General features: G+C 43.6%; 1 protein-coding gene across 1 annotated transcript in view; it reads right to left on the bottom strand.

The window, feature by feature from the left end:
- magixb (MAGI family member, X-linked b) overlaps positions 1-24,130 on the bottom strand; it is a 45,774-nt gene that overhangs the window by 4,455 nt on the left and 17,189 nt on the right. The window contains exons 4-17 of the mRNA XM_084366866.1: positions 22,045-22,164; positions 18,210-18,387; positions 15,416-15,589; positions 13,970-14,040; positions 12,709-12,870; positions 10,287-10,818; positions 9,538-10,090; positions 8,876-8,939; positions 8,347-8,771; positions 5,026-5,080; positions 2,496-2,696; positions 1,575-1,651; positions 1,339-1,485; positions 1,001-1,139 (exon numbers count right to left, since the gene is read on the bottom strand). Coding sequence (XP_084222992.1) covers positions 1,001-1,139; positions 1,339-1,485; positions 1,575-1,651; positions 2,496-2,696; positions 5,026-5,080; positions 8,347-8,771; positions 8,876-8,939; positions 9,538-10,090; positions 10,287-10,818; positions 12,709-12,870; positions 13,970-14,040; positions 15,416-15,589; positions 18,210-18,387; positions 22,045-22,164 — 2,898 coding nt within the window. The remainder of the gene's footprint in view (positions 1-1,000; positions 1,140-1,338; positions 1,486-1,574; positions 1,652-2,495; positions 2,697-5,025; positions 5,081-8,346; positions 8,772-8,875; positions 8,940-9,537; positions 10,091-10,286; positions 10,819-12,708; positions 12,871-13,969; positions 14,041-15,415; positions 15,590-18,209; positions 18,388-22,044; positions 22,165-24,130) is intronic.

Below are 24,130 nucleotides of genomic sequence, written 5' to 3'. Positions count from 1 at the left end.
ACACTAGCTCCTTCCTGAGGTACAAAGTGGTATTAGGAGACAGAACTGGCAGGGGCTAGCTAGTTAGCATGCTAACTTAAGTAGAAACCACTGCAGCACAATAGGCCGACAAAGACTTCTTTAAAATAATGTCAAAACTGTTATTTCTTCAAATACTAATGATAACTTTAGTTAATGTTTGAACGTTTTTAAGTAAAATTCTTACAAATTGCATCTGTAAAGATGCAGCATGTAAGAATTGGACACCTGTCTGATTCATACTCAAAACTACTAACTGCTGCTAACTGTAGCTGCCAACAGCCAGTTAGCTCAGTTATCTGTGCAGCTAGCAGTCCGGACTAAGAGCTCAGGGACCAGGGGGTAGCACAGGAGGTTTGGACCTGAATGGGTCTTACACATTGCACCTTTAAGTTGATAACATCTTATCATGAGGACGTCCAACACACAGGCTGTTCTGGTATCTTTCATCTAAGTCAAGTAAAGACAGAAGTGGTGACTGAGTAGAAGAATGTAGAGAGACAGAAAATGGGAGAACTAACAGGAACCATTACCAACCGCGTATTCTCTGTCCGTCCAATGACATAGAAGCAAGGCTCGCCTAGCTTGGAGTTGGTCATACATAGAGACAAACTGGAGAGCTCCACTGAGAGAAAGAGAAGGAAAAAAGACAAGAAGACAAGGGAGGAGTGGAGCAGGAAGGAGAGAAATGTTTGGAAACAAGGAAAAACAAGAGCGAAAGAGCGGTGTAAGAGAAGCAAAAGAGATCAAATGAAGCACAGATGAGTGTGGGTTAAAAGGTGGGAAACACCACGAAAGAATAAAAAGGTAGAGAGTATTTTAGTTAGAATCAATCCCACAGAAAAAGACAGATCATCACACACCCAAGACAAAAGCACGTCATGCACAAGAAGGTTCCCCGCTCTAATATATCACAATTTCTCTTGTAAACACGTGGTGGTTGCCTCCTGAAATAATCCTAAATCCTCCGACTGTGCCTCACCATAGTCGGGCACGTAACCGTTTCCTCTCTTGAGCACCAGGTGGATACGGTGGCCTCCTCTGCGGATCTGCTCGACGGCCTGGCTGTGGGTCATCCCTGCTGTGCTGTCTCCATTTATCTCGACAAGCTGATCGCTGACCTGCAGCCACAACATACAAAAACACTTCTTTAAATATTGTATTTATTATCTCATTAAAACGACAGTGAATCCTGTAATATGAACATGTAATAGTAGCTAATAGAGGTCTTTTTGAAGAGCAGACATTTTGACTGAACACTCAGCGTCCCAGTAACTCACAACAGTGTGACGGAGAAACAAACACAGCAATTGGACACACCTGCATTTTTTGGCTCCGTGAGGCCGGTCCCCCCTCCATCAGTCCCAGGACGTAGAGGCCCATGTTGTACTCGCTGCCTCCTCGGAGGCTGAAGCCGAAGCCTGAGGGGCCGCGATCCAGGTCCACACTGTAATACCTGGAGTCGCGCTGGGAGACGAAGGAGTGAGTAAGAAGGAGGACTGATGAGCATCACCGCAGGAAATATTATACGTCGATAATTATGCTGCTGCGCTCACCTTTGGACGCGACCTCTGACCCTTTCTGCTTCTGTGACCAGGTTCATACTCAGTGGGTTCTGAAAGGCTCGAAGAATCTGAAAAGGTGATTATTGATGTTAGATTATAAATTAAAAGACATGGGACACATTATGTAAACTTCTTGAGTCTGACATCCTTAACTCAGTTTAGGATGACATTTAGGTTTTTTGCACTAACTGGAAAAACTCATCTTTATCTAGGATAGAAATTTAGTTACAGAACCATCCTAACTGAACTATTTCTTAAGTTAGGAATCCCAATTTAGGATGGCATAGACCTTAGATCTTTATGGCAATGACAATGAAGACAGGGAACAGCGTGAACACTAAAATATTACGACTATGATTGAAGTTACCACTGTTGTTAGCCTTGCTAAAATTAATGGTAGCCTGTTGGAGAAGCTTATTCTGATGGTAGTCTGTTAACAAAGCTAAACCAGATGTTGGCCTGTAGGAGAAACTAATTCTGATGTTAGCCTGTTGGAGAAGCTAACATAGGTGTTAGCCTGTTGGAGAAGCTAACACTGATGTTAGCCTGTTGCCTTAAAATTTTCCGGACCATGTAGCCTATTAATTGGTACAGTGAGTCCTCTCCTCCAACACAATTAATGCATCTGACTTATTCAAAGCTAATATTTAAAGCACATCTATTATTGTCACTTGCAGCAAGCTAGCTCGCCAGTGACAAGTGAAGTGAGACAGCCGTCGTCATGGTTACAGGCATCATTCTCATGGATTCTACATTCTCAACACAGTTACAGGCATGACCAGACGAGTGCAGACTGAAGAATCAATTTTACAGTTTTTGTCAGCATTTCTTAAGTTGAGATAATATAAGACATGGCAAAGTTTCCTGCAGTGAGGCCCCATATGTGTCCAGAATGCTTATGTCTGTGCTTACAGGTGCTGGGACGGGGGACGATGGTGAGGCGCAGAGTATTTCCAGCTCGACGAAGGATCTGAGCAAGCTCCCGATGAGGCAGAGTCACCACGGAGCGTCCCTCCACCGCCTCTAATCGATCTCCAGGCCGGATCTGACCGCTCTTGGCCGCCGGGCTGCCTCGGCGGACCGTCACGAAACGGTGAGGGAGAAGTGAAGCAGCTGAGGAGAAAACAGTTACAACTTACTTAAATTACTTGTTGCTCGATCACTTGTTGAGTCATTTAGTGAAACTCCATCAAGCCCCCAAAACTTTCCTTTTAACAGAAGGCAGTGAGTAATGAATGGGGTCAGATGGAGATTTATTTCACGGGTGTCTTTGCCAGGATTCCTAAAACAAGCTGTAATTAAGCTTTGGATCATTTTTGGCAGGGTTTACCTTATAAATTACTTCCCACGGAAGCCTTTTCTTTACACCTCCCTGACCGTCTCCTTGAAACACTGTCTTCTTCTCCTTCATCTTCACATCTATCAACCTCTCTCTCCATCCTCCGATACACCGGGAAATGTTTTTTCGCTGTTCAGTGATTTGTCTCCCACCTCAAGAACAAACTGTCATGGAACACTAACTTTCAAGCAATATTTTTCCTGTCCTGAATCTGTCAAAACTGCTTCAGATATTTACACTTCAGTTTGTACAGCGTCAGTGCTTCTCACACTCTGCTCCGTCTAAGATCCACAAACTTGCGGTCTGTCCGCATTAGTATGCCGCTAGAATACGTAACGCGCACAGACGCAGCAATATTTTAGATCTTTCTGCTGGTGCCACTGAATTTCTACTCTCCCTCGCTGTGTGGGAAACCGCTGTCCATCTCCTCCCAAGGCCTTACACTGCACATAATCACTCCTAGAAAGTTAATACAGAGGAGAGTGCAGCTGAGGTCGCAGATGAAGTGAAGGGAGGACAATGTGCTTTATGTATCAAGAGCTCAATTTGTCTTATCTTCTGTACAAGGAGATCTCTCACAATTAAGCTCAACTCTGGTCACTGTCTGATGTTGATGGGAAAAGTATTGAGCCTGAAAATAAATTTGCCTCCATTAATCTCCTGCACAAAACTAAAAAAGCTTCTTACAGTTTTTAGCTGGACAGTTTGTCTCTGTCATCTTCTGTTCCTCGTTTTGTGTCTTTGTAAACTCCCTATTACTCTCTCAATCTGACCCCTCTTTCAGGGTATGCTGTGCTTTGGTGACAGCTGGCCCCTCTAGAGTCTTGCCAGTGGCCTTATGTAACCCATCAGGCAGAATAAACATTTTGAGCTGAGGTACACAGTCAGTCTATATCAGCCCCGAGGATTAAAAATAGCATCTTTAAATTGCCACGACATGATCATTAACAGCTATCAGGGACTAATAATATAGAGATGAAGTGTGTGTCGCGCTGGAATGATGAATCCCATTAAAAGGTACAGCCTATAATTCACAGTGCAGAGAGACACACACACATCTCCAATCTGGGCCTAATCTGGGTGACCCAGGCAGAAACGGCAATCAGGTCAAATCAAAGCCAAGGCAGCTTTGCAAATAGTCTTCTTATCATGCATAATACATCGCTCCGACATCAACAGTCGCCAAAACACATGCATACACATGCAAACGACCACACTCACGCGCGCGGGGCACCATTATGTTACACCACACACACACTCACACACATGCACAGTGATTCACACGCAGAGGGATTGGGACAGATGTACTCAGCCACAAACACACACACACACACACACACACACACACACACACTTAAAACCACACACAGATGCATCCAAATGGACTGCTTTATATTAGTGCCTTTTCCTCTGGCTCTCCATGTTCTCCTGTCCAGAGTAATCCCACTGCGGTATGCCCAGCAGCCAGCCGAGCTCTGACGCGCTGCACTGATCACCGCTCAGGAGCGGTAGCGACCCCCCCCACGCCTCGCCCCGCCATCGTAAAATCCCCCTCTGCAGCCCAGATGCATCAGCCGGGTGCACACATCACCACAGCAGCCTGCATCCACAGATGCTTAATGCATGTTGAACACCAGAGAGAGTACTGTTGCATGAATATACAGCAGTGCCTGTGTGCAGGTTAGTTAATTCTAATCTATTGCTTAACTTCATTCATTTTATGCACGTGTAGCTCATGAATAGCTCTAATACACAGACTGTTATCACATCACCGTGATATGTGCTGCTTTAAGCTTGGTTTGGTTTAAAATATATCATATTCTTTTCCAGCTGTTGTTGACGCCGCAGTCTCGTCCAGTACGACCCTTAAAACACATCCATCAAAGCATCAGTCAGATCTGACATCCAGAACATGTGAGCCTGTGGATCCAACTTTCACACTGCCATAGTCAAACACATCTGGCCGAGCAAACTTTGGTGTGCAACACAGAAAATCCTACCCTGCAGCTCATGCACACAGCTAAACAGGAAAACACTGCACCAAACCAGCACCCTCCAGTATTTTTATGGAAATATGAAGCGAGAAGTAGAGCGAATAATTACGTTTGGACTCCTTCACACTTCTCAAAGCAGACTGTAGTCTCTCCAGCATGGCTCTCTGATTAGCATGCGCAGAAAAAAACCAAAACAGAAACAACAAAAAAAAAAAAAAAAAAATCCTAAATTCCCGTGTCAGGCAGCTCGGAGGTGCTGAGATTCACGGTCAACAGGAGCTGAAACACAGGTTTGCTGTCCCCCCTCTGTTGCTCCGCTGCGAGGGAAATGTTCAGTGTAGCATTTCTCTTAAGCATTCAGAGAGCGATGGAGAGAGCAGGAGGTAGGTGGGAGGCGAGGGGAGGGGAGGGGAGGAAGAGATGGAGATAGAGGGAGAGAGAGAGAGAGAGAGAGAGGGAGAGTTTTAATCTTTTGAATAACCAGACTGGACGCTTTTACTGCAGAGTACAGGGGTGTGAGAGGAGAGAGAGAGAGAGAGTGGGCGGGAGCTTGTGAGGGACAGAGAGCTGGAGAGGGGGAAGAGGAAATGATGAGAGGATGAGAACAAGATATGGTGAGACAGAGGGGGACAGCTTGGGTGAGTTAAAATGAAGGGGAGAATGAGGACACAGTGGAGATTGGAGAGACTGCAGAGACAGGTGCACCAACAACCTTAATCTCACCATGAAAACATAAATGCTTGTTCGCCGTGGCCATAAAGCAAATTGAACTGCATCAAACTGCAACAGAGGGCAGCCAATGCAAGACAAAGGAAGGGGAGAGTGGGTGATACATCATAGGGGATGCTGCGGCTTAAACTGCTGTTCATAAGCACTACGCTAAAAGCTAATAAGGGCGGGATGTGTTCCCTTCACAGACAGGACATAAACAAGCGTCAGTGTCCTGGCGAGTCAGAGTGAGAATCTAGTGATACTTTAAGCAAAAAAAGGTCATTTCTGCGGGACACACAAGAGCTGATGAATTGAATTTTAAAAAAAAGAGCATGGCTACAAATAAAACCTGTAAATAGTGTGACATTCGGGGAAATACTATTAATCGCTTAGCTGAGAGTTAGATGAGAAGATCAATACCACTCTTGTGACTGTATGATGAATATAAAGGCAGCCAGTTAGCTTAGCATAGCATAAGGAAAAACCATGGACAGCTAACGTAAATATGGATACAATTAATAAATCATGCGACTCTTTTAGACTTTCAAAATGTTATTGGACGAAATGGATCAAATTCTTATAGTTAAACGCTCAAAAAAAATTTAACAACCACTTTACAGCCGCTTCCTTCGCCCACTGTGCATCATGTGATGTGATTACACAGTTTGGTCGCTGTGTAAATTGGCTGCTCGTCTTGGTAAAAACAACGGGAAACAGCTATCCGTGCTCCTTACTAAGGTAAGAAAATCGCCAATCAGGACCTCTTAAACTCACTTATCAGCACTTTATATCTTGTGCATTTGATCAGTGTTAAAATGACACAGTGTGGTTCTATGCGGGGCAATGTGACTTTTCTTTTGCTGGAAGTTTAGGACGTTACATTGCTTGGCAGAGAAATAGCTCTTAAAATAACCCCTGTTAAACTATAATGTGTGGTTTTCACACATCCGTTTTTCATGAATTAAACAAAAAGAAAAAAAGCTATAAAGTGCTAATTAGTGAGCTTTAGAGGTGCTGGTAGAGGGATTTGTTACCTTTGTATAGAGCCAGGAAAGCTGTTTCCCACAGTCCCCACCATTAGCTCAGCTAATCTGATGCTGGCTCTAGCTTCATGTTTTCGAGTACAGACATGAGAGTGGTATCGATCTTCTCATCTGACTCCTGGCAAAACAGTGAATAATTACATTTTCCAAAATGTCAAACTATTCCTTCTAATAAGCCACTAAATTGGGCGTCACATGTGAGATTCTGAATATTGATCCTGATGACAGCCTCTCCATCAAGAGCAGAGACAGTGAGGTGCAGAAATATAAGCCTATGGGACGGGAACAAAAACACAAACGTGGGGCTTTGCAAGATCGTTTAAAAACAGGAAAAGTGATGAATGTGTCAAGAGTGTGGGCGTTCCTGTTTACAATATTATGCTTATATTGTTTTTTGTTGTTGTTTTTGTTATCCTGATGGCTATTGAGGTACAACCACTATTCCAAAAAAGGTGGGACACTGTGAGCTAATTGTGATAATTTGCTTATTCTTTGCCGAGGCACTGTCGATGTGCCCTTGAGCAAGGCAGTGAACCTTCAACTGCTTGAAGCCCTGTCACTCTGACATTTCTCCAGTGAAGCCTAATGAAGAACAATGAGCAGTTTTAAGTTTTCCAACACGGATTAACTTGTTCGTTGTGGCCAAACAAACACCCAAATGTATCCTGAGTCGTACGTTGGCATTGAGCTTTTGATAAATATGGACAGAAAATATATATTTTGTAATTGTGCTGGCTAACCAACAGTGTACTCTATGCACAGTGACAATAATAGAGTCAATAGTTGGGGAAAAAATTACCTTACAAGAAAAGGGTTGATGATGCATCATGACTCATCCGATGGCACGTGGCCACGGTGACCACTTTTTAATCTGTAATTATCTAATGGTACGTCTGTCCACAAGGGCATCCAACTGAAATCTGTTTCCCTGGGCAGGTAACCAAGTGGTTTTACTGGGCCAGAAAAGTTCAACTAATGCTGCATAATGCCTGTCCAGTTCTACTTCAGATAATTGGATGAAAAAATACATTTTAAACGCCACGACATGTGCTATATTTATATCATTTAACCTAATCTTGTAAGGCCTCTCCATATGGTGTTTTTGTATATGATAGAAGAAATATCATGGGTAAAATAAGCAGTCTACACAAAAAGGCTGAGCATATCTGAGATGAAGGAAGGGATTTAGTGCACCTCAGCAGCTTCACGTGGAGCTGGAAGTCTGTCCGGTGCTCTCAGTGACAGGAAAAAAACGGCAGTCCAAGGTAGACTGGAGCACACGGATACGTGCTCCAGTCTGAGTTGAGTTTTTTTGCTGAGCACATCTGCTTTGGAGCTGCAGTGTAGCAATGACAGTGTAAAAAAAATATGTCAAAGTGTCCTTGGGCAAGATACTGAACCCCAGTTAGCTCCCGGTGACTCTTCCATCGGTGTGGATGGATGAATGCTGATGTGTTGTAAAGCACTTCGAGTGGTTGCTAAGACTAGAAAAATAACGACCTCATTCTGGCCCTTAGCTCATTTTGTTAGAAGGCTATTTAGCCCATTCATCAGTTCTGGCCCTTAGGAATGTAAAAGTCTGGCCCCTTGGCATTTCCCTTTTTTTTGTTTTAATGTGGCCCTTCTATAAAAGTAGTTGACAGGTCTGTTTTACAGTATGACGTGTCATTATGTACTTCTCTCTCACCTTTTCCATTCTCTACATCCTGAGAGGCAATAACGAACCCAAAGCCCTCTCCTGGCTTTCTCCTCAGCTCCACATCGAACCCCCGAAGTGGCCGAGTGCGTTCACCGCCCTGCCTCTCCAGACCCGAATCAGGCACTGCGACGCCGCCCGCCTCGTCCTCCAGGCCCGTGTTGATCCAGTCTTTGGGTTCCATGGTCAGGGTCACTGGAATCGACTCCAAGAAACTGGTGCTCTGGATCAGAGAGGAGCGCGTGGGGGCCGGGGAGGGAGGCGTGCTGATGGAGGTCCGGGGCACCGGCAGCACCTCTGGGAGCAGAGAGGTGTTGTCTGATTCAACAGGTGGAGGAGGGGGGCGGAGGAGGGGCGGAGGGAGTCTCCGAATAGAGCCGGGGGAGACGGTTGAATGATAGACGCCTGGTGATGAGAGAGGAAAATGACTGTGAGATGAATTTAGCCACGGCGATTACTTGATTGTCAGTTACTAAAATCACACACTACAACAAATGTGAGTCATTTACCTCCTCTGTAAACCAACAGGACGACTTCTCCTTGTTTGGTGTGTTCCTGGAGAACTGACTGTACCTGTCGACAAACACATCGTTAAATTGTGACTCATTTGGAGATTATTTGATTATTTTTGACACCTTTTCGAAGTGGTGTCCATCCTTCATTCTCTTACATGCTTAGAGAGCAATAGTCAAAGGATGGAGAAATATGAACAAACCAAGTATTAATGAAAATATTAAGCGTCTATCATCATGTATTGCTATTGAAAAACTAACAGACATTACAAAAGGACAGCTGGGAGAGTTTGCTGGGAGCTAAAGTAGTCCCTTACTGTACACTGTAATTACTGCAAAAAACGTATATTTACCTCTGTTTTAATTACTATGTTTGTATTTATTTGCCTATTTAATTGAATCATTTAATGGTAGACTGCATTTGCTGCCATATGTAATGTTATAATTGAAAACCTCAATAAAGTCAGAGTAAAAAGAGAGAAAGCACCACACTGGTGATTAAACATGTTTTAACACACTGAAAATCTCGACTCAAGTACAAGTAGTAATTACATTAATTTGAGTAGTTGTAATTAGTTACTTCCACCACTGAAGAAACTATGAATCAACTATGAACTGCTGTTAGTTTACATTACTTCCCCTGACTTCCCTCCCATTACCTGTGCAAAGCTAAGACTCTGGACATCTGCTCCGTTGATTTTGACAACAGCATCCCCTGGCTGCAGGGAGTTGCACTGCTTCCTGTCCCAGACTCTCTTCACTATAGTCATCCTGCCTCCCGGACCTCCAGCCATCACACTGAAGCCAAGTCCTCGGTCTCCTTCACTCTGGGCCAAGGCCACTGGCACCAGCTCCCCTCCGCTGAAACTGCCAACTCCACTCCCCATGCTCATCGCCCCAGGGGAGGACACACTGCTGGGACTCGCAGTTGGGCTGGTGTTACCATGGAAGCCATTGAAGCCACGGTGGTGGGGGCTGTCAGGGGTGGGAGGCCTGAGGTGAGAGGTCTGAGGTCTGAAGAGGCGGGAGTGAGCGCTGCGGGGGCCGCCGGGGGAGGACATGGGCCTCCTCGGCGACTGAGGCAGGGGCAGCCGGGAGCCCGACAGGTCGCAGGTGGACAGGTCGCTCTCGGATGACTTGGACGTGCCGTAACGAAAAGGATGAGGGGGTGTTGAGAGGGAGTTATTGTTGTGATTACGGATCATTGATGCCCTGATGAGAAAGAATGGAAGGAGTCAAAATCAATAATAATTCCAGTAAGTCTTTGCTTTGACACATTCAGATACTGAAAAGTGAAGGTAACTGTGTTCAGCATGATTCCCTAGAGCCCTAATTAATGTCTTAAACGTCTAAAATTACTGATTCTAACAAATATTTGCTAGTTAATTGACTTAGAGACAGATGTTACCTGTGTGAACCAATAGCAGACACAACCTCACTGTCACTCTGGCTGGCAAGCGTTGGGTCGAACGACTGCAGCCTGGCTAAACTCCTCAGGGAACGAGGAGGACGCACAGGAGGGGAGGAGGAGGAGGCAGGGTTGCTCATACTGGAGCGTCTGTACGAGGGCGGCGGTCTGGTGGCGAAAGACGTGGCATTTCCGTTAGAGTCTAGAGTCACAGCTGTTTCCATGTAGCTCTGGTCACTGTAGACCCCGTTAAAGTTAAAATGCTGGGACTGGGGAGTGGGCGTTGGGAGGCGAGGTAGTTGGTGGAGAGGCTGAGGTTGGGTGGTGGTGGTTGCTAGGAAGGGGTCCCCGCTGTCCTGTATCCTTGGCGGTGGCTTCTTGGGACAACCGTCGTGGTTGTAGAGCATGGGATACCCTCTTCTGACCTCTACGTCAACACTGTGGCCCACAGGCACCGACTTGAGCATCTCTACCACCTCTTTGTGAGACACTCCCAACACACAAACGTCATTGATGTACACCAAGATGTCCGCTAATAAAGCACAAAAGAAAGCACATTGACAGAGATATAATTAATAAAACACTCACCTTTTATACCTAAAGGGTCACTTTTGACATCTTTTTTTTAATGTATCAGTGCTTCAACTTGACCATTTTCATGCGCTTGAGTGTGCAGATGAGTGTAGTTTGCAAATGAAAACACTGTCCGTGTGTTTTGTGTGGTTGTTGACTAATCCAACCAACTAATCCCTCTAAACCAGCCTATTAACAGATATGAACTAGATCAGTCCCTGCAGAGACAGCCTGTGCTTCGGCCTCCTAAAGTGGTAAAATCCGCCTGTATGGGTATTTGTGTGTGTGTGTGTGGAAGTGGGTGCATACCGCTGCATATGCGTGAGTTATGATAGCTTGATTATGGCGTGCTAGCCCTCAGGATTAAGGACTGATTGTGATATACACTTGCTCTTGGAGATCAAAAATCCAGAAGTATAATCCCAAAGAGTGGAGAACTAGAGCGACAGGCTGTTTAAACACACTGCACTGGGATATTCAATGTTAATATAGCAGCAAATAACAATTTGCTATGTATAGAAAGTGGAGCAATGGCGTCCTGCAGTGAATTAAGTAACACTCCCTCTGTGTGAGTTGTAATCTGAGTTTCTCTGTCATTTGTTTAGCTGCGATTGTGTTTGTGCATATGAGTCCCTGAGAGGCGATCAGCTGAAAGTATTCACATTCAGTGGAAACCATCGAAAACAACACGTTCTCATACTTCCTACTGAATAGGAAAAATATTTGGTTATGTTCAGGAAACATGGTGGTTTGGCTTAAAATAATTATGTTATTTGTCTAATTTCTGTTACAAACGTTCTTCATTTACGTAAAAAGTTGTGACGTAACTCTCCTAAGTTTGTAAGTTTAAATAACCTTTGACTTTTGCTTAATACTGGATACCAACAGAGTTAAAGTCCTGTGCTTTTTTGACCCAACCATCCATCCCCAACCTCCTCTGTATAAGGACTTGTCGCTCTTTACACTTCTTTGCCTGACTTCCTCCTTTTTTGCCGTAAAAATCACTACAGCCACTAGAGGTCGCCGCCGAACAAGAAACATAAATAGGGGCTGTAATAAGCTGCTCTCACAGTCGACCTGTAGGCCTATGAACGTTTTTCTGATGAACGACCTCATTATGTTACACGATTTAGGTCAGATTGAAAATTGGTTTATTTCTACCAATCCAGAGTTGGTGATTGTTGGAACAGTAGAAAGACTAGGCGGACTGGGTGAGTTTTATTTTGTGTCCGTCAAGTTGAATGTGTGTAAGTGTGATCTGTTTTTGTCAATGGAGTCTGGTGGCTTTAAGGAGAGAAATATAATGGCTGTGTCAACCCCACCATGACATCACCAGCTGGTTTGTGGACTGTCATTTTGAAGCCTCGACTTTGGCATTGTGGACATCGCCATCTTGGTCTTTCAGAGCCAGACGCGCCCAAAAGCATGCCATGTTTTATCATCTATTTTACTCTAAATGGGACCATAATTAACTAAATTGACAACATGCTGATGTTGAGACCATAAATTCTTTAGAAAAATAACATACAAACAGCCTTCTTTTTAAACATCTAGAGTTGCTCCCTGCTGGCCATTACAAAGGATGTAGGTTTACTTACTTTTGTTACTCAGTGTCTGAGATGCTGATGTTCAAGTGCTACATCTAACCACAGTGAATGTTGCATACAGAACCTTTAAAATACCGTATTTTCTGTTTTGCAAGACTTCAGCAACTGTATTTCCAGCTCTTAGTCTGCCATATACAGGTAAGTACTTTTTAATTCTTTGTATGTGAGAATGTGTCCTCTTTATTTGACATTAAAGCTAGCTTTCTTACGCGACAATCATCCCCGATCCATTGTATTTTTACCTGTCTTGAGCGCTGTGGGTCCACTCGAAGTCACACTGTAGACCTGGAGGAACTCTCTTGGCCTGCTGCCGCCGACGATATTGAATCCAAACCCTCTGGAGCCCTTGATCAAGTGTGTGTGCACCGGAAAACCCCTGAGCTCATCAGGCTGGTCTGTGAACCCTGGTCAGGGACAAAGGATGAGATGATGATGCTTACATCCGAGGAAAAGTCATTAAAGAAAAACACACCGCTAGAGTAATATTAGAAAGAGAGGAGGAGTGATACGTTTCTTTCCCCATGTGTTTATATGACTAAATGGATTGAAGTGGCAGGTTTTAAGAGTGAGGGAAAATGGAGAGAGAGAGGCAGAATTCTCCGAACCAATCGCCAGATGGCTTTTTACAAAAAATACTTAGAAATAAATAGACGTGCACACAAACCTAAAGTGTTTGTTGGAAAGATTGCATTAAAAGCTGAATCCATTACAGACTACCTCCTTAAAATCAGCAACATAATCCATTAGACTGACGCAACTCAGTGCTGTAATCTGGATCTTTTTTTATTTACTGTTTACTTTTGTGGAAAATGTACTGCAGATTTGATTTTTCTCCTATTTTTACATCCTTTTTTAAGCAGATGTTTTATGTAAAGTGGAGCGGAAATCATTTCAAGTTGCATAAACTCAGATATTTCTCCACCCCTGCGTATTATGACAGTCTCAGTGTGGATTCAACATGAACCAGATTTTACAGTAATCCTTCCACATGCAGGTAATTGCGGCCATAATGGAGATTACATCACCTTCTGCTGGTGACAGAAGTGTACTGCACTCCACTGAGACAAGCTGCAATCATGGCACCACAGCAGATGGCTTTCCTATAGTTTGCAATCAGCCGTGTCAGACAAACATCAAAAACTAGATTATGTCCTTGTCCTTTTAACAGCGAGTCATGTGACCAAATTATAAAATTAAGTTGCCAGTCACATGCCATCCACGTGTCGACCCCGCGAGCCTCAGCAGTGAGTCTGGCTCCTCGCCAGCGGCTCCGAGCTTTAGGCCCTAATCACTTACATGTCTCTGTTCAGCGAAAAGCTCATTCCATCTCATTTGACTCTAACAAGCTGGCTGTCTGTTACTTCCGTTCTTGATTAATATGTAGCTTCATTTAGGGCTGCTCAACAGTTCAACGTGTCACCAGTGTTTCAATAATTACATCCAGAGAGAAAGAGAGAGAGCGAGAGAGAGACGGGACAGAAAGGAAGAAACAAAGAGGCTCACATTCATTTTGGTAGACCGTCTCCCTGCTTGAGGCTCGAGGACTCTGCCAGCTGGTTCTCCTTGGGTTGCGACTTTGAGAGACAAAAGGGGGAAAAGCAAAAGAAAAGCCTTCCTCTTCAGAAACATAATACTATGTGATATAATATGGCAGCATTGGATTTTCAATACACTCGCAACACATACGCTTGCCATTGATAATCGTGAAAACTTAGCAGCTCAGAGCATTTTTAAAGGAACAGTATGACATTTCAGGAAACATGCATAATCGCTTTCTTGCAGAGAGTTAGAGGAGAAGGTGGTTCCCACTCTGGTATCTGTCGATTAAATATGGAGACAGAGTCTGGAGACAGTTAGCTTAGACTCCCCTCACCTCCCTTTTTAAAGTTTATGGGGTGTTCATGTTCTTGTATCAAAGTCTGTTACCCCCGCTAATGGTCAAATAATGTTTCCCTCCCAACACCTTCCTCTTGTAAAAAACAGTTTGACGCACTGTTGACCTCTGAGGTTTAGGTTAATTGGGCTCAATTAGTATTTTGTATGGATTAAACAAACAAGATACAACCAGTGGGCCGGACCTATTCAACTGGCAGCCTTAAAAAACGTATTAGTTTTTTCGTTTGATCATTTCGTTAGCGAGGCCCATTCATGAGTTAAGTTTGCTGCTAACCCCCAAAATACTCTTATTTCTATAGAAATACTCTAATACTCTTGTTTTTTTCCTGTACTTTTGTGTAAATTATCTTTCTTTTTCAATTGTGAAAACTAATAAACAAAGTGCATTGTTTTTGTTGAAACATTTAAACTCTGAGCTCTACAGGTCAGACACAGGGAGTGTAAACATCCAGCCCTTTGACCCTTCACTTTTACTCAAATCCAGCCCTTCTAAAAAAAAAGTAGTAGATTACTTCTACAGTAGGCGATATGAACATTTTTAACAGTGGGGAAGGACCTGTTTCACCAGCTCCTGAGAAAATAAGAGAACCAAAACAAAAGTGACAGAAGTGAGATGCAGAGAAAAAACAATTACAGATCTATCTGCTACTTCAGCACCACTGACAGCGCAATGGATTTATCAATAACCAGCACAGTTAGTCTACTGATTCAGATTACTGATTTCAGATCCATGATCAGGGTCATTGGGTCTAGTTTGCACAATCCTCAGATAAAGGATCAATGAAACAGGCAACCCCTCTAACCATGCACCATCTCTGCTACTCGGGGGTCATTGTGTTAATAAATTGGTGCCTACTGGATATAACAGTGTTAAACCAGTGAGCTTCAGAGCTGATGTTAGGTTTTACCTTCAGACAGAGCCAGGCTAGCTGTTTCCAGGCTTTATGCTAGGCTATCGATCTCCTGGCTCCAAAAAATATGACAGCTGTATTGATCTTCTCATCAAACTCTCTGCAAGTTCAGCTTAATTGTGATCCTTTAACAGATACTCACTCTATGTAGTGAGACTCTCCTGGGTCACTGAAGGCCAGCTCCCAGTGATCAGGCATCACACCTCTCACCCTGGCACCACTCCTACCGATGATCCCGTTCTCTACGGCACGACCATCCCCGCCGCTGGATGCCCGGGGCCGACCGGGGGACCGATGGATGGGATGAACGCTGCTGCTGATACCTGCAGAGCCTCCTGTAATTACAGTATTAAAAATAAGTGTTAAAAATGAAACAGTGGTGTGACATTAAACAGATGCAGGAGGTGAGAAAGTTTATCCTGGATTCTCTAACGACCTGATGCAACGGCAGATCGACTGGAGGCTGTCAGGAGAAAAGACCTTAGGTCAGCATCTCGGCCGGCTTTGTCCTCCCTCTAAGGAGGCAGAGTGTGTGACCATGCATGCCACACGACAAGCAGAAGAAAAATAAGCATATTTTTCTGCCTAGCTGTCCTTGCGGCTGTCCTTCAGCTGTGAGCTCCAGCATGGATCTGAGGGATGTCGGACATAACACGGGCGCCCAGAGTCCCACCCACACACACAGTATCACTTCAGAAGATGACTCAGCAAAGGTCAGGGTGTTGGACGGCTCTCTCAAACTCCATCCTGCCTGCATTCACCCCCTCCCCCCCCAGCCCAGGATACATGCTGCCCTACCTGCCTGTTTGGAGCACGTCTCTAACTATCTGGATCTCTGCCTGCCTGTGATTTTCACCACCCACTCTGCCAGCCTCTCTCTTATCTTGTGCACCATTCTGGCTCCCTGCCTCCACCTTTCCTAACACTCAGCCTCCCTACCTGCCTCTACCACCACCCTATGTCGCTGCCTTGCTCCCTTACCCCTAACCACCTAATCTCGTACTCGCCTTCTGTTCAGCTCCGGTGTTCTAGTTTCTTTGCTGTCATCACTTCTCTAACTCTCCAGCAATGCCTTCACCATTTTTTTTTTGGTTTTTGCACAGATGACGAGGTGGAAAGTACAATTTTGAGGCAAAGTACTTCTAAAACGCCATGCATTGAGTAGGATAGCACTCAGTAGAGCGCATACCTCCACCAAGGCCCAACAGTCCTTCTTTAATTCAAATACAATCTAATATTAAATAAAATCTAATTAAATCAGCTAAATCTGATTTAAATATGCCTGATTTATTTCATCTAGATCCATCATTCCCTGAAAAATTAGCAAAAATGTAAAAAAAAAAATGTCATGAGAAAAAATTCCTGCATCCGTCTCTTGGTCCAGAGCAGCAAATGAGATCTATTTCGGGCTGAGACCCTTCCTCCATGCAAGCTTCGTGGAAAGGAGGTAATAATTATTATTAATCGGGCGGCTGTGGCTCAGCAGGTTGTCCACTGATCACAGGGTTGGCAGTTTGATCTCCGGCTCCTCCTGTCTACATATCAAGGTGTCCTTGGGCAATACACTGAACCCCCAAATTGCTCCTGATGGTCCGGCCGGCACCTTTGCTGGCTGGAATGAAATCCAAATTTGTTTTGGCGTTGGATGAAAGCGCTACATAAATGATTAATACCGTCATTTTCCATTTATTAAAAATGTATTTCGGTGGTTCCACACCTATTTGGCCGATGATCCCTATTAAAAAAGTCTCACACTCACTCATAATTACACACTCACTTTTTTGACTACACTTGTGACAATTAGTTTTACTCTGATTGCCTGGCAGCTGACACCAGCTTGTAATGTCCTTGGATCCAAAGAGCACCTGTTCTTGATACCTGCATTCCTGAAGTAGTACTCTTTAGTCTACGGAGCACTGTTTAATCTACTCTTTGTTGCTCTTTTTTATAAAAGCAAAAGTCTGGTTGGGGCCATGAGTTTGTAGCAGTACGATCAAAGAGGCATTTTCCTCTAATCTTCTCAGACGGTTTCAGTTAAATGACTGTTCAAGACCCAAAAGGCTAAAATGAATTAATATTTCACAAAAAAGGCAAAGATTAGAGAGAAGTCGACAAAATTAATAAAAATCTTTGAAGCAAAACTCGACCTCTAAGTTGGGTGTCACTGAACTAAACTACTTACGTGTCAGTCACAGGGGACATTTTTCTGCAAAATGGCTGCTTTTACTTTGACGCTTTACGTTCAATTTCCTGAAAATCCTTCTGTGCTTTTAATCGAGTGGGATTTTGATGCAGGACATTTATTTGTATTTGTGGTGGTACCTTTACTTGAATAAAGGATGTGCCACTTCTTCCACCACTGCTGATTAATAAGCCTTTCAAGCCTTTTGTTCAACATAATAAACCATGTCTCGTGTGATGAATCATCCATCACATCTAAAGCAAACTGGAAAACCGTTTTTTTGCTTTTGCTGGCTCTTCCGCTCTGAGGTGAATTAAACACTTTCTGCTTCCTCGTCACAGGACTCCCTCAGTCTTTCCCCTCACCTCCCTGTGTGCATGCTTGCCTATCTGCTTACCTCTTTGGCTGCTCGACCTAAAGCGGCCTGACCTTCCTTTGGAGGTGATCCAGCAATCAATGAGGCCACAGCCCCACTGAGAGTTTAGCGCATACTAATCGTGCAAATGATTGATTAATTTGGGTATCAGAGACTGAAGCTATAGATAGAGGGACAATGCAGTATTTAGCTGCTGGCTACTGTGCCAGTGTCGGGCTTAACAGATCACATTTTCTACAGGCTGAAATACAATAAAATAACTGTGTAATACTCCACTTAAGATGCCATTAACAGCTGACTACCTCTTGGTTTTTCCTTCAGATCTGCAGTTATGACCTTGCTCGCACATGCTGTCACACAGAGCAGGTTTAGCGACACTTGCCTGACAGCCCTGAGTCGTCCTCGCTGTTCTCAGCGTCCTCTGCAGCCTTCTCCAGGTTGCTGAGCGATTTGCTGCGTGTGCGGAAGTTTCTGAGCAGGTTGCGGTGTTCCTGGTAGGTGACCGGGGGGCTCTCTGCGCTGATGTGGACCGGTCGAGGTGTGCCGTAGTAATTCCCTGAGACGGAGAAGGCCAAGAGAGAGGAGGTGTCATGTGTTGAGGTATTAATTACTAAATAACATATGATTGTATATTTTCTCAAAACAACATCACAACTGATCTTGTAATGAAAGCGGATTTATTGAAGGATGTCTGGCTCTAGATGTTTTGATAGTTCACGTCTCAGCGGTTTGTTATCCGTCGTCATTTCATTTGTTACATGTTTGATTTATGTCTGCAACTGTGCTGCCGCCTGTCTCGGCCATTTTGAATCCTAATGAAGAGACTTTTTTTCCTGGTTAATTAAAAGCTAAATAAAATACAATTAAAAATAACTCTTTTATTCTCTTGTTCATGCCCACAGCGTGCCGCACCCCCGTGGGTTTACAAGACACCAAAAGCGCTCGCAGTATGCAGTAATTGGGAAGAAATTTTAATGAGAGGGGAAAAAACTTCATTGATTGACTCTTTGTTTTCATGACTGAATAAACTGAATAAACAAACTGACCTTAAAGGACAAAACAATTTCACACTGTTTTACTTTATTACTTTTACTGTTTTACTTTACTATATTTGGCGGACCCTGCCACCTTTCTAGCTTCAACATTTTCCTCTGAGAACAGCTTGTTTACTCAGTTGTGGAAAGAAATAAACATTTCTGAGTTTGTATTATTACCTCATTAACATTGTAAATATTACTTTTCTGACTTTCTTTTCCAAAATCACAAAGTGCCCCTTCAAACAAGATACTCTGCTTCCTCTCCAAGGCTCCCTTCCTGAAGCACAGCTCAAGTTTTTCATAATCATCCAGCTAATTGAAAGCAGCATAAATGGCGGACATTTTAGATAAAGTAAATCCCTAACGTCCTCGTAGACAGCACAGCAAAACAGAGAATGAAACTCATTCTGTCTCACCTAGCTCACACAACAAATGATTCCTGTCCTCCTTTGAAAGAGCATCAAACGTGCACGGTTAATGATAATGTAACTAAAAACACAGGGATCTTTGCCTTTGGTTAAAATCACACTTCATCTAAAGATTTTCCTGTATTTTACATTCTTTAGTTATTTTTATACTTCATTGTAATGATGCAAGATCTTACATACCTATGTATGTGATAATGACACACAACAACGATCATGAAGTGAATGAGGAAAGTAAAATAAGTTAGTATCTGTTCTTTATGAGACAATAATCAACAGAACGTTTTGCTCTTAATCTCCTGAATATCACAAAGTGACCTGATCTGGAAAATGAAAGACAAATCGTCCAAATAGAAGAAGGATTTCAACTCATTAGCCCATGTGAGATGCCCCGATGAAATATCTTCGTAGTGAGCCTCTGATCAGACATCTTCACGTCCCATACCTCCACTGATGGCCATGCCCTGTGTTGTAAACACAATCTAGCGACATGAACCTAAATACAGTCTGTTAAAGCACAGTCTGCATGAACATGTTGATGAGGAGGTAAATAGGCATATGATTTCATGAGGTAAATAGAAGATTTCATATTCAGATATTCAGCAGCAGAATGGCTTCGTGTCATTATGGCACATATACGTACAGCAGACTTCACGTCTCTATGTTTGTGCGTTATGTTTCCCCTGAGATCATCTATTGTATATGTTCCATATTCTCAGTTCGAGCCATCTGCTCCAGCTGCTAAATAAGAAATCAAATTACCTCCACCCCTCCATTTGGCTCACGGAGATCCAAATGGGTTGAGGGGGAAACATTAGATCAGTGAACTCAACAGCAAGGTTACCAGCCGTCACCATTTACTGCGCGCTCTGCAGGCGACTGCACGAGAAAAAACCTGCCGAAGCTCCCCGATTGCTTCACAGCGGCGATTCGTCTGTCAATGTCACATGTAAGGCAAGTGAGGATGACATTTATTGCTCCCATTAAACTCTTATAAATTATGGATGCTAATGTATGGAGGCTTTTTAATCAGAGGCAGCACTCTGACCCTCACTGGGTGGGTGGGGGGGGGGGGAGTCTGCAGGGGAGATAAGAGCTGAGTTACACCTGATGGCATTAATGTGCATGAAGAGACGACTGTCCTCTTATAAACTGTGTTAACCTCATTTATCCCCATAAATGTGCTTTATTGGTAGGGAACTAAATAGGGAATAGTTTGATATTTTGGGAAATATGCTTTCCTGAGAGTTAAGTGAGATCATAGCTGTGCGGTAAAATAATGAAGCTACAGTCAGGAGTGAAACAGCCTGACTCTGTCTCAAGGTAACAAATACCACCTACCAGCACCTCTAAGCTCTAATTAACATGTTATGTCTTCCACACGTTTCACAACATGTCGTCCTTACACTGCATTTTGTACATGTGAAGCACACAAGATATAATGTGTTGATTACTGTGCTTTAGAGGTGCTGGTAGGCAGATTTTGTTACCTTTGAGAAAAGCTAGGTTTGCTGTTTACCTCTGTTTCCAATGCTAAGCTAGCCGACTGTTCATTTTTACCATACAGGCATCATGTTTCCTCTCTCTCAACTCTTTGCAAGGTTCACGGTATCCTTACTGTCACAGGGAAACTGGTTTGCAGCCAGGATCATACTAAAACACATAAACACGGGTGGACAACCGACAGACAGAAGGGCTTAGTGGTTCAGTAGGATGTCATTCAGCGTCCAATAAGCAATCTGTGCAAGTGAACAATCCACAGAAAACAGTTCAATACTATCTACTGTTTAACATGCAAATGGAGGCGGGCACAAAGTAAATCCTGTAACTCGTGGTCCTCACAACTGGCACTTTACAATCTCAACCTGAGGTTAACGGTCAACTATGTCTGACACGGGTGATCTTGGGAGGAGTAGCCTTCGCCCGACACCTGCTTGTGCAGCGGCCCGTGCTCATGGTTACAGGTGTGTGCTGCTTGAGTTGGTGTTATTTACACCATCTATCCGTCTTTGAGGTTGTCAGAGGAACAGACGGATTGAAGGAGCTGATTGCAGTAACCAGGCAGATCTTGAGCACCTGGGTCCAGTGCTCGGGGGGATATGGAAGTCTCACATCCTCGCCAGTGCATGCACCCTTTTGTTTTGTTTAGTTATTGTTCGTCATCTTGCTGTTTACTGTTGAGTTCCCTATATTTGTTATAACAGACGTTCATCCGCACTTTCGTCCTTCCCTGTTTTTTGTCATGGTCTATGTTCCAGACTCATCCAGTTCCAGACTGAAATCTTACTTATGACTTTAATAAAAGCTGCCGACCTGTTTATGTTGGCCGCAGTCAAGTTTCATACAAAGAAACAATGCAGAGCATTAAAACTGATTCAGTAAAACTTTTATAAAAGAGTTTATTTATCTCAGCGGAGACATTTAAAGAACACATTTTCCCCAAGAAAGAACGGTGTTGGATCTTTCTTGTCATGGAAGTTTATCAAGGGCATTATCACAGTAATTCTCGCCATCCAAAAGCTCAATACCAACACCTTTGATGGTGGTTAGTACAGGACAAGAGGGATTCTTTCTAAAATTCATTATCGTGTCGTTTTCACACGTTTAATTGGAGGAAAAACTCACACTCACACCAGGATACAAAGCCCTCAACCACAGGCGATGTTGCTACTCCCCTGTGGTCGATGAATGCAGAAAACAATCTACATTTCATGATGAATCACTGGATATTAAACTAATCCAACCTCTCACCTTTGAACTTTCCACTCTCAAGCAGCGCTCCCGACTCTTCCAAGGAGAAGAACTCCTCGATGGAGACGAAGTTGTAGTCTACCCCTGAGATTTCCCCGTCTCTGGGCTGTCTGGTCGTACCTGGGAGACGGAGAGAGAGAGAGAGAAAACAGGAAATATTACGCCGTTCAACAGAGAAATACTGCCGGCTCTAACGTGGATGATATGTCAATTAATCAAGGCCTCTCCTCTCATCAGGGGCCATAAATCCAGAATTCAGTGTTTAAACAAAACAACAATTCAGCAAACTATAAATAGTCCGAGCAATACATCAGTTTGACAAATTATATTGAAGTACTTCGACACACGTTAACAACCTAATGGGTCCGCTTTGGTTGTATTGAGGCTATAAACTATTCACTTTAATTAGAAGATTAATGATAATAACAATAAACAAGTGACCTCTTTAATTACAGTCGGTTCCAGGTCAACAAAGCATCCACCCACAAACCGAAACTTGCCCTTTGGTATGGAGAGCAGGATGACGACGGTACGCATTTACCAGGGCCTCTTTGTTATGAACGGATCAATAAGGACAGAATTAAACATTAATGAGGCGCTGTGAAAGTCTTAAAGTCTTTCTATCACCATTGCAAAGATGGAGCACTCGGATGATCAATGGTCTGTCATCATAATTGATTCATGTTGACCTTGGCCTGTGAGAGAGCAGTGAGTCCAGAGCAAAGCAAGGAAAAACATCCCATCATTAAAGAGTCACTGAGGAGAGTCGCTGTGTTTGCCGTGTTCTGACCTGACCGTTAAATACATGTGCAGGCATGTTTTTATCAGACTCGTTAAATAAATTCTGGTGGAACCAGTCTTAATGTGCAAATTGAACCACGAGGCGCCTGTTCTGACCTTGACACAAGCAATTCTTCTCCCGAGACGTAATCACACCAAGCCCAAACTGAGGACGAATCTCATGTCCTCCTCCTGGAGGACCACATGTGATGTCAGCGAGGGGCCGACAGGAGGGAGTCACACCCAGCTACCCTATAAAACCCATGATTAATGTGCTGCTGTCCTGGGAGCAGCTCTTCCAGCCACAATGACACACGCAGGGCTGCACAGAGCATGCAAGCAAACACACACACACACACACACACACACACACCCCAAAAAACGGCCGACTCACACACGTATGCGCACAGACATTAGAGAGCATGAGGCAGCTCCATCCTGACCTCTTCTTTATAGCACACAGTGTGTTTACTGTACAGTACATGTCCCCTTCAGCCGCAGAGGATGAGGCACCGGCCTCTGATTTTGTGCTAGCAGTTATAACCAGCCAACTGTACGGGCGTTTTTTATATTTACACCTGCTCTGATGGCTTTTATAACCGACCAATGCAAAAGCAATTTCCATGGCTTAAAGGATAAGTTCACCCAAAAATGAAAAATCAGTTGCTATCTTCTCACTCCCATGCCGATGGAAGGTCAGATGAAGTTTTGTGGAGCTTCACAGCAGAACAGCATTGCTTCGACACAACTGGAGTAGATGGGGACTTGTTTTAAAACGTTAAAAACAACTGAAATAAAAAACATAATAAGGCTTGATTCAGCTCATCCGGCACAATCCAAGTCTATGGAAATCCCTTGATGTGAAGTTATTTCATTATTTACACCCTTATAAAGTTAAACTCTTCACAGCAGACACAGATTACGTCTGGCGAGCTGTCTGGAGCCATTTTATGTTTCTGTTGGTTTTTTTTTACATTTGAAAACAAGTCCAGCATAATACAAGACTCTGGAAGCCGCGAGATCCCAAATTAACTTGAAAACACATTATTTATGCCCTTGGCACTTAGTGTAGCAATAACTCTGTTAGTTTAGCAGCTACAGTGAAGATTTCAGCTTTAAGAAGAGTCTGAACTGTCAGTTGTCTTTACCTTTGAAAACAGGTCCTCATCTACTTCAGTTGTTTAGCTGCTGTGAAGCTCCAGAAATGTTTGGTGGACAATAAACTTCAGCCAACTTTCCATCTGCATTGAGGTGAGTAGGTAATGACTAGGTGAGCGTAAAGATGACAAAGATATGCACACCGACC

The sequence above is a fragment of the Pagrus pagrus genome (assembly GCF_965226575.1).
Source record: "Pagrus pagrus genome assembly, chromosome: 11".
Classification (NCBI taxonomy): domain Eukaryota; kingdom Metazoa; phylum Chordata; class Actinopteri; order Spariformes; family Sparidae; genus Pagrus; species Pagrus pagrus.
The sequence above is the reverse complement of the archived record's forward strand: the minus strand, read 5'-3'. Positions and strand labels throughout refer to the sequence as shown.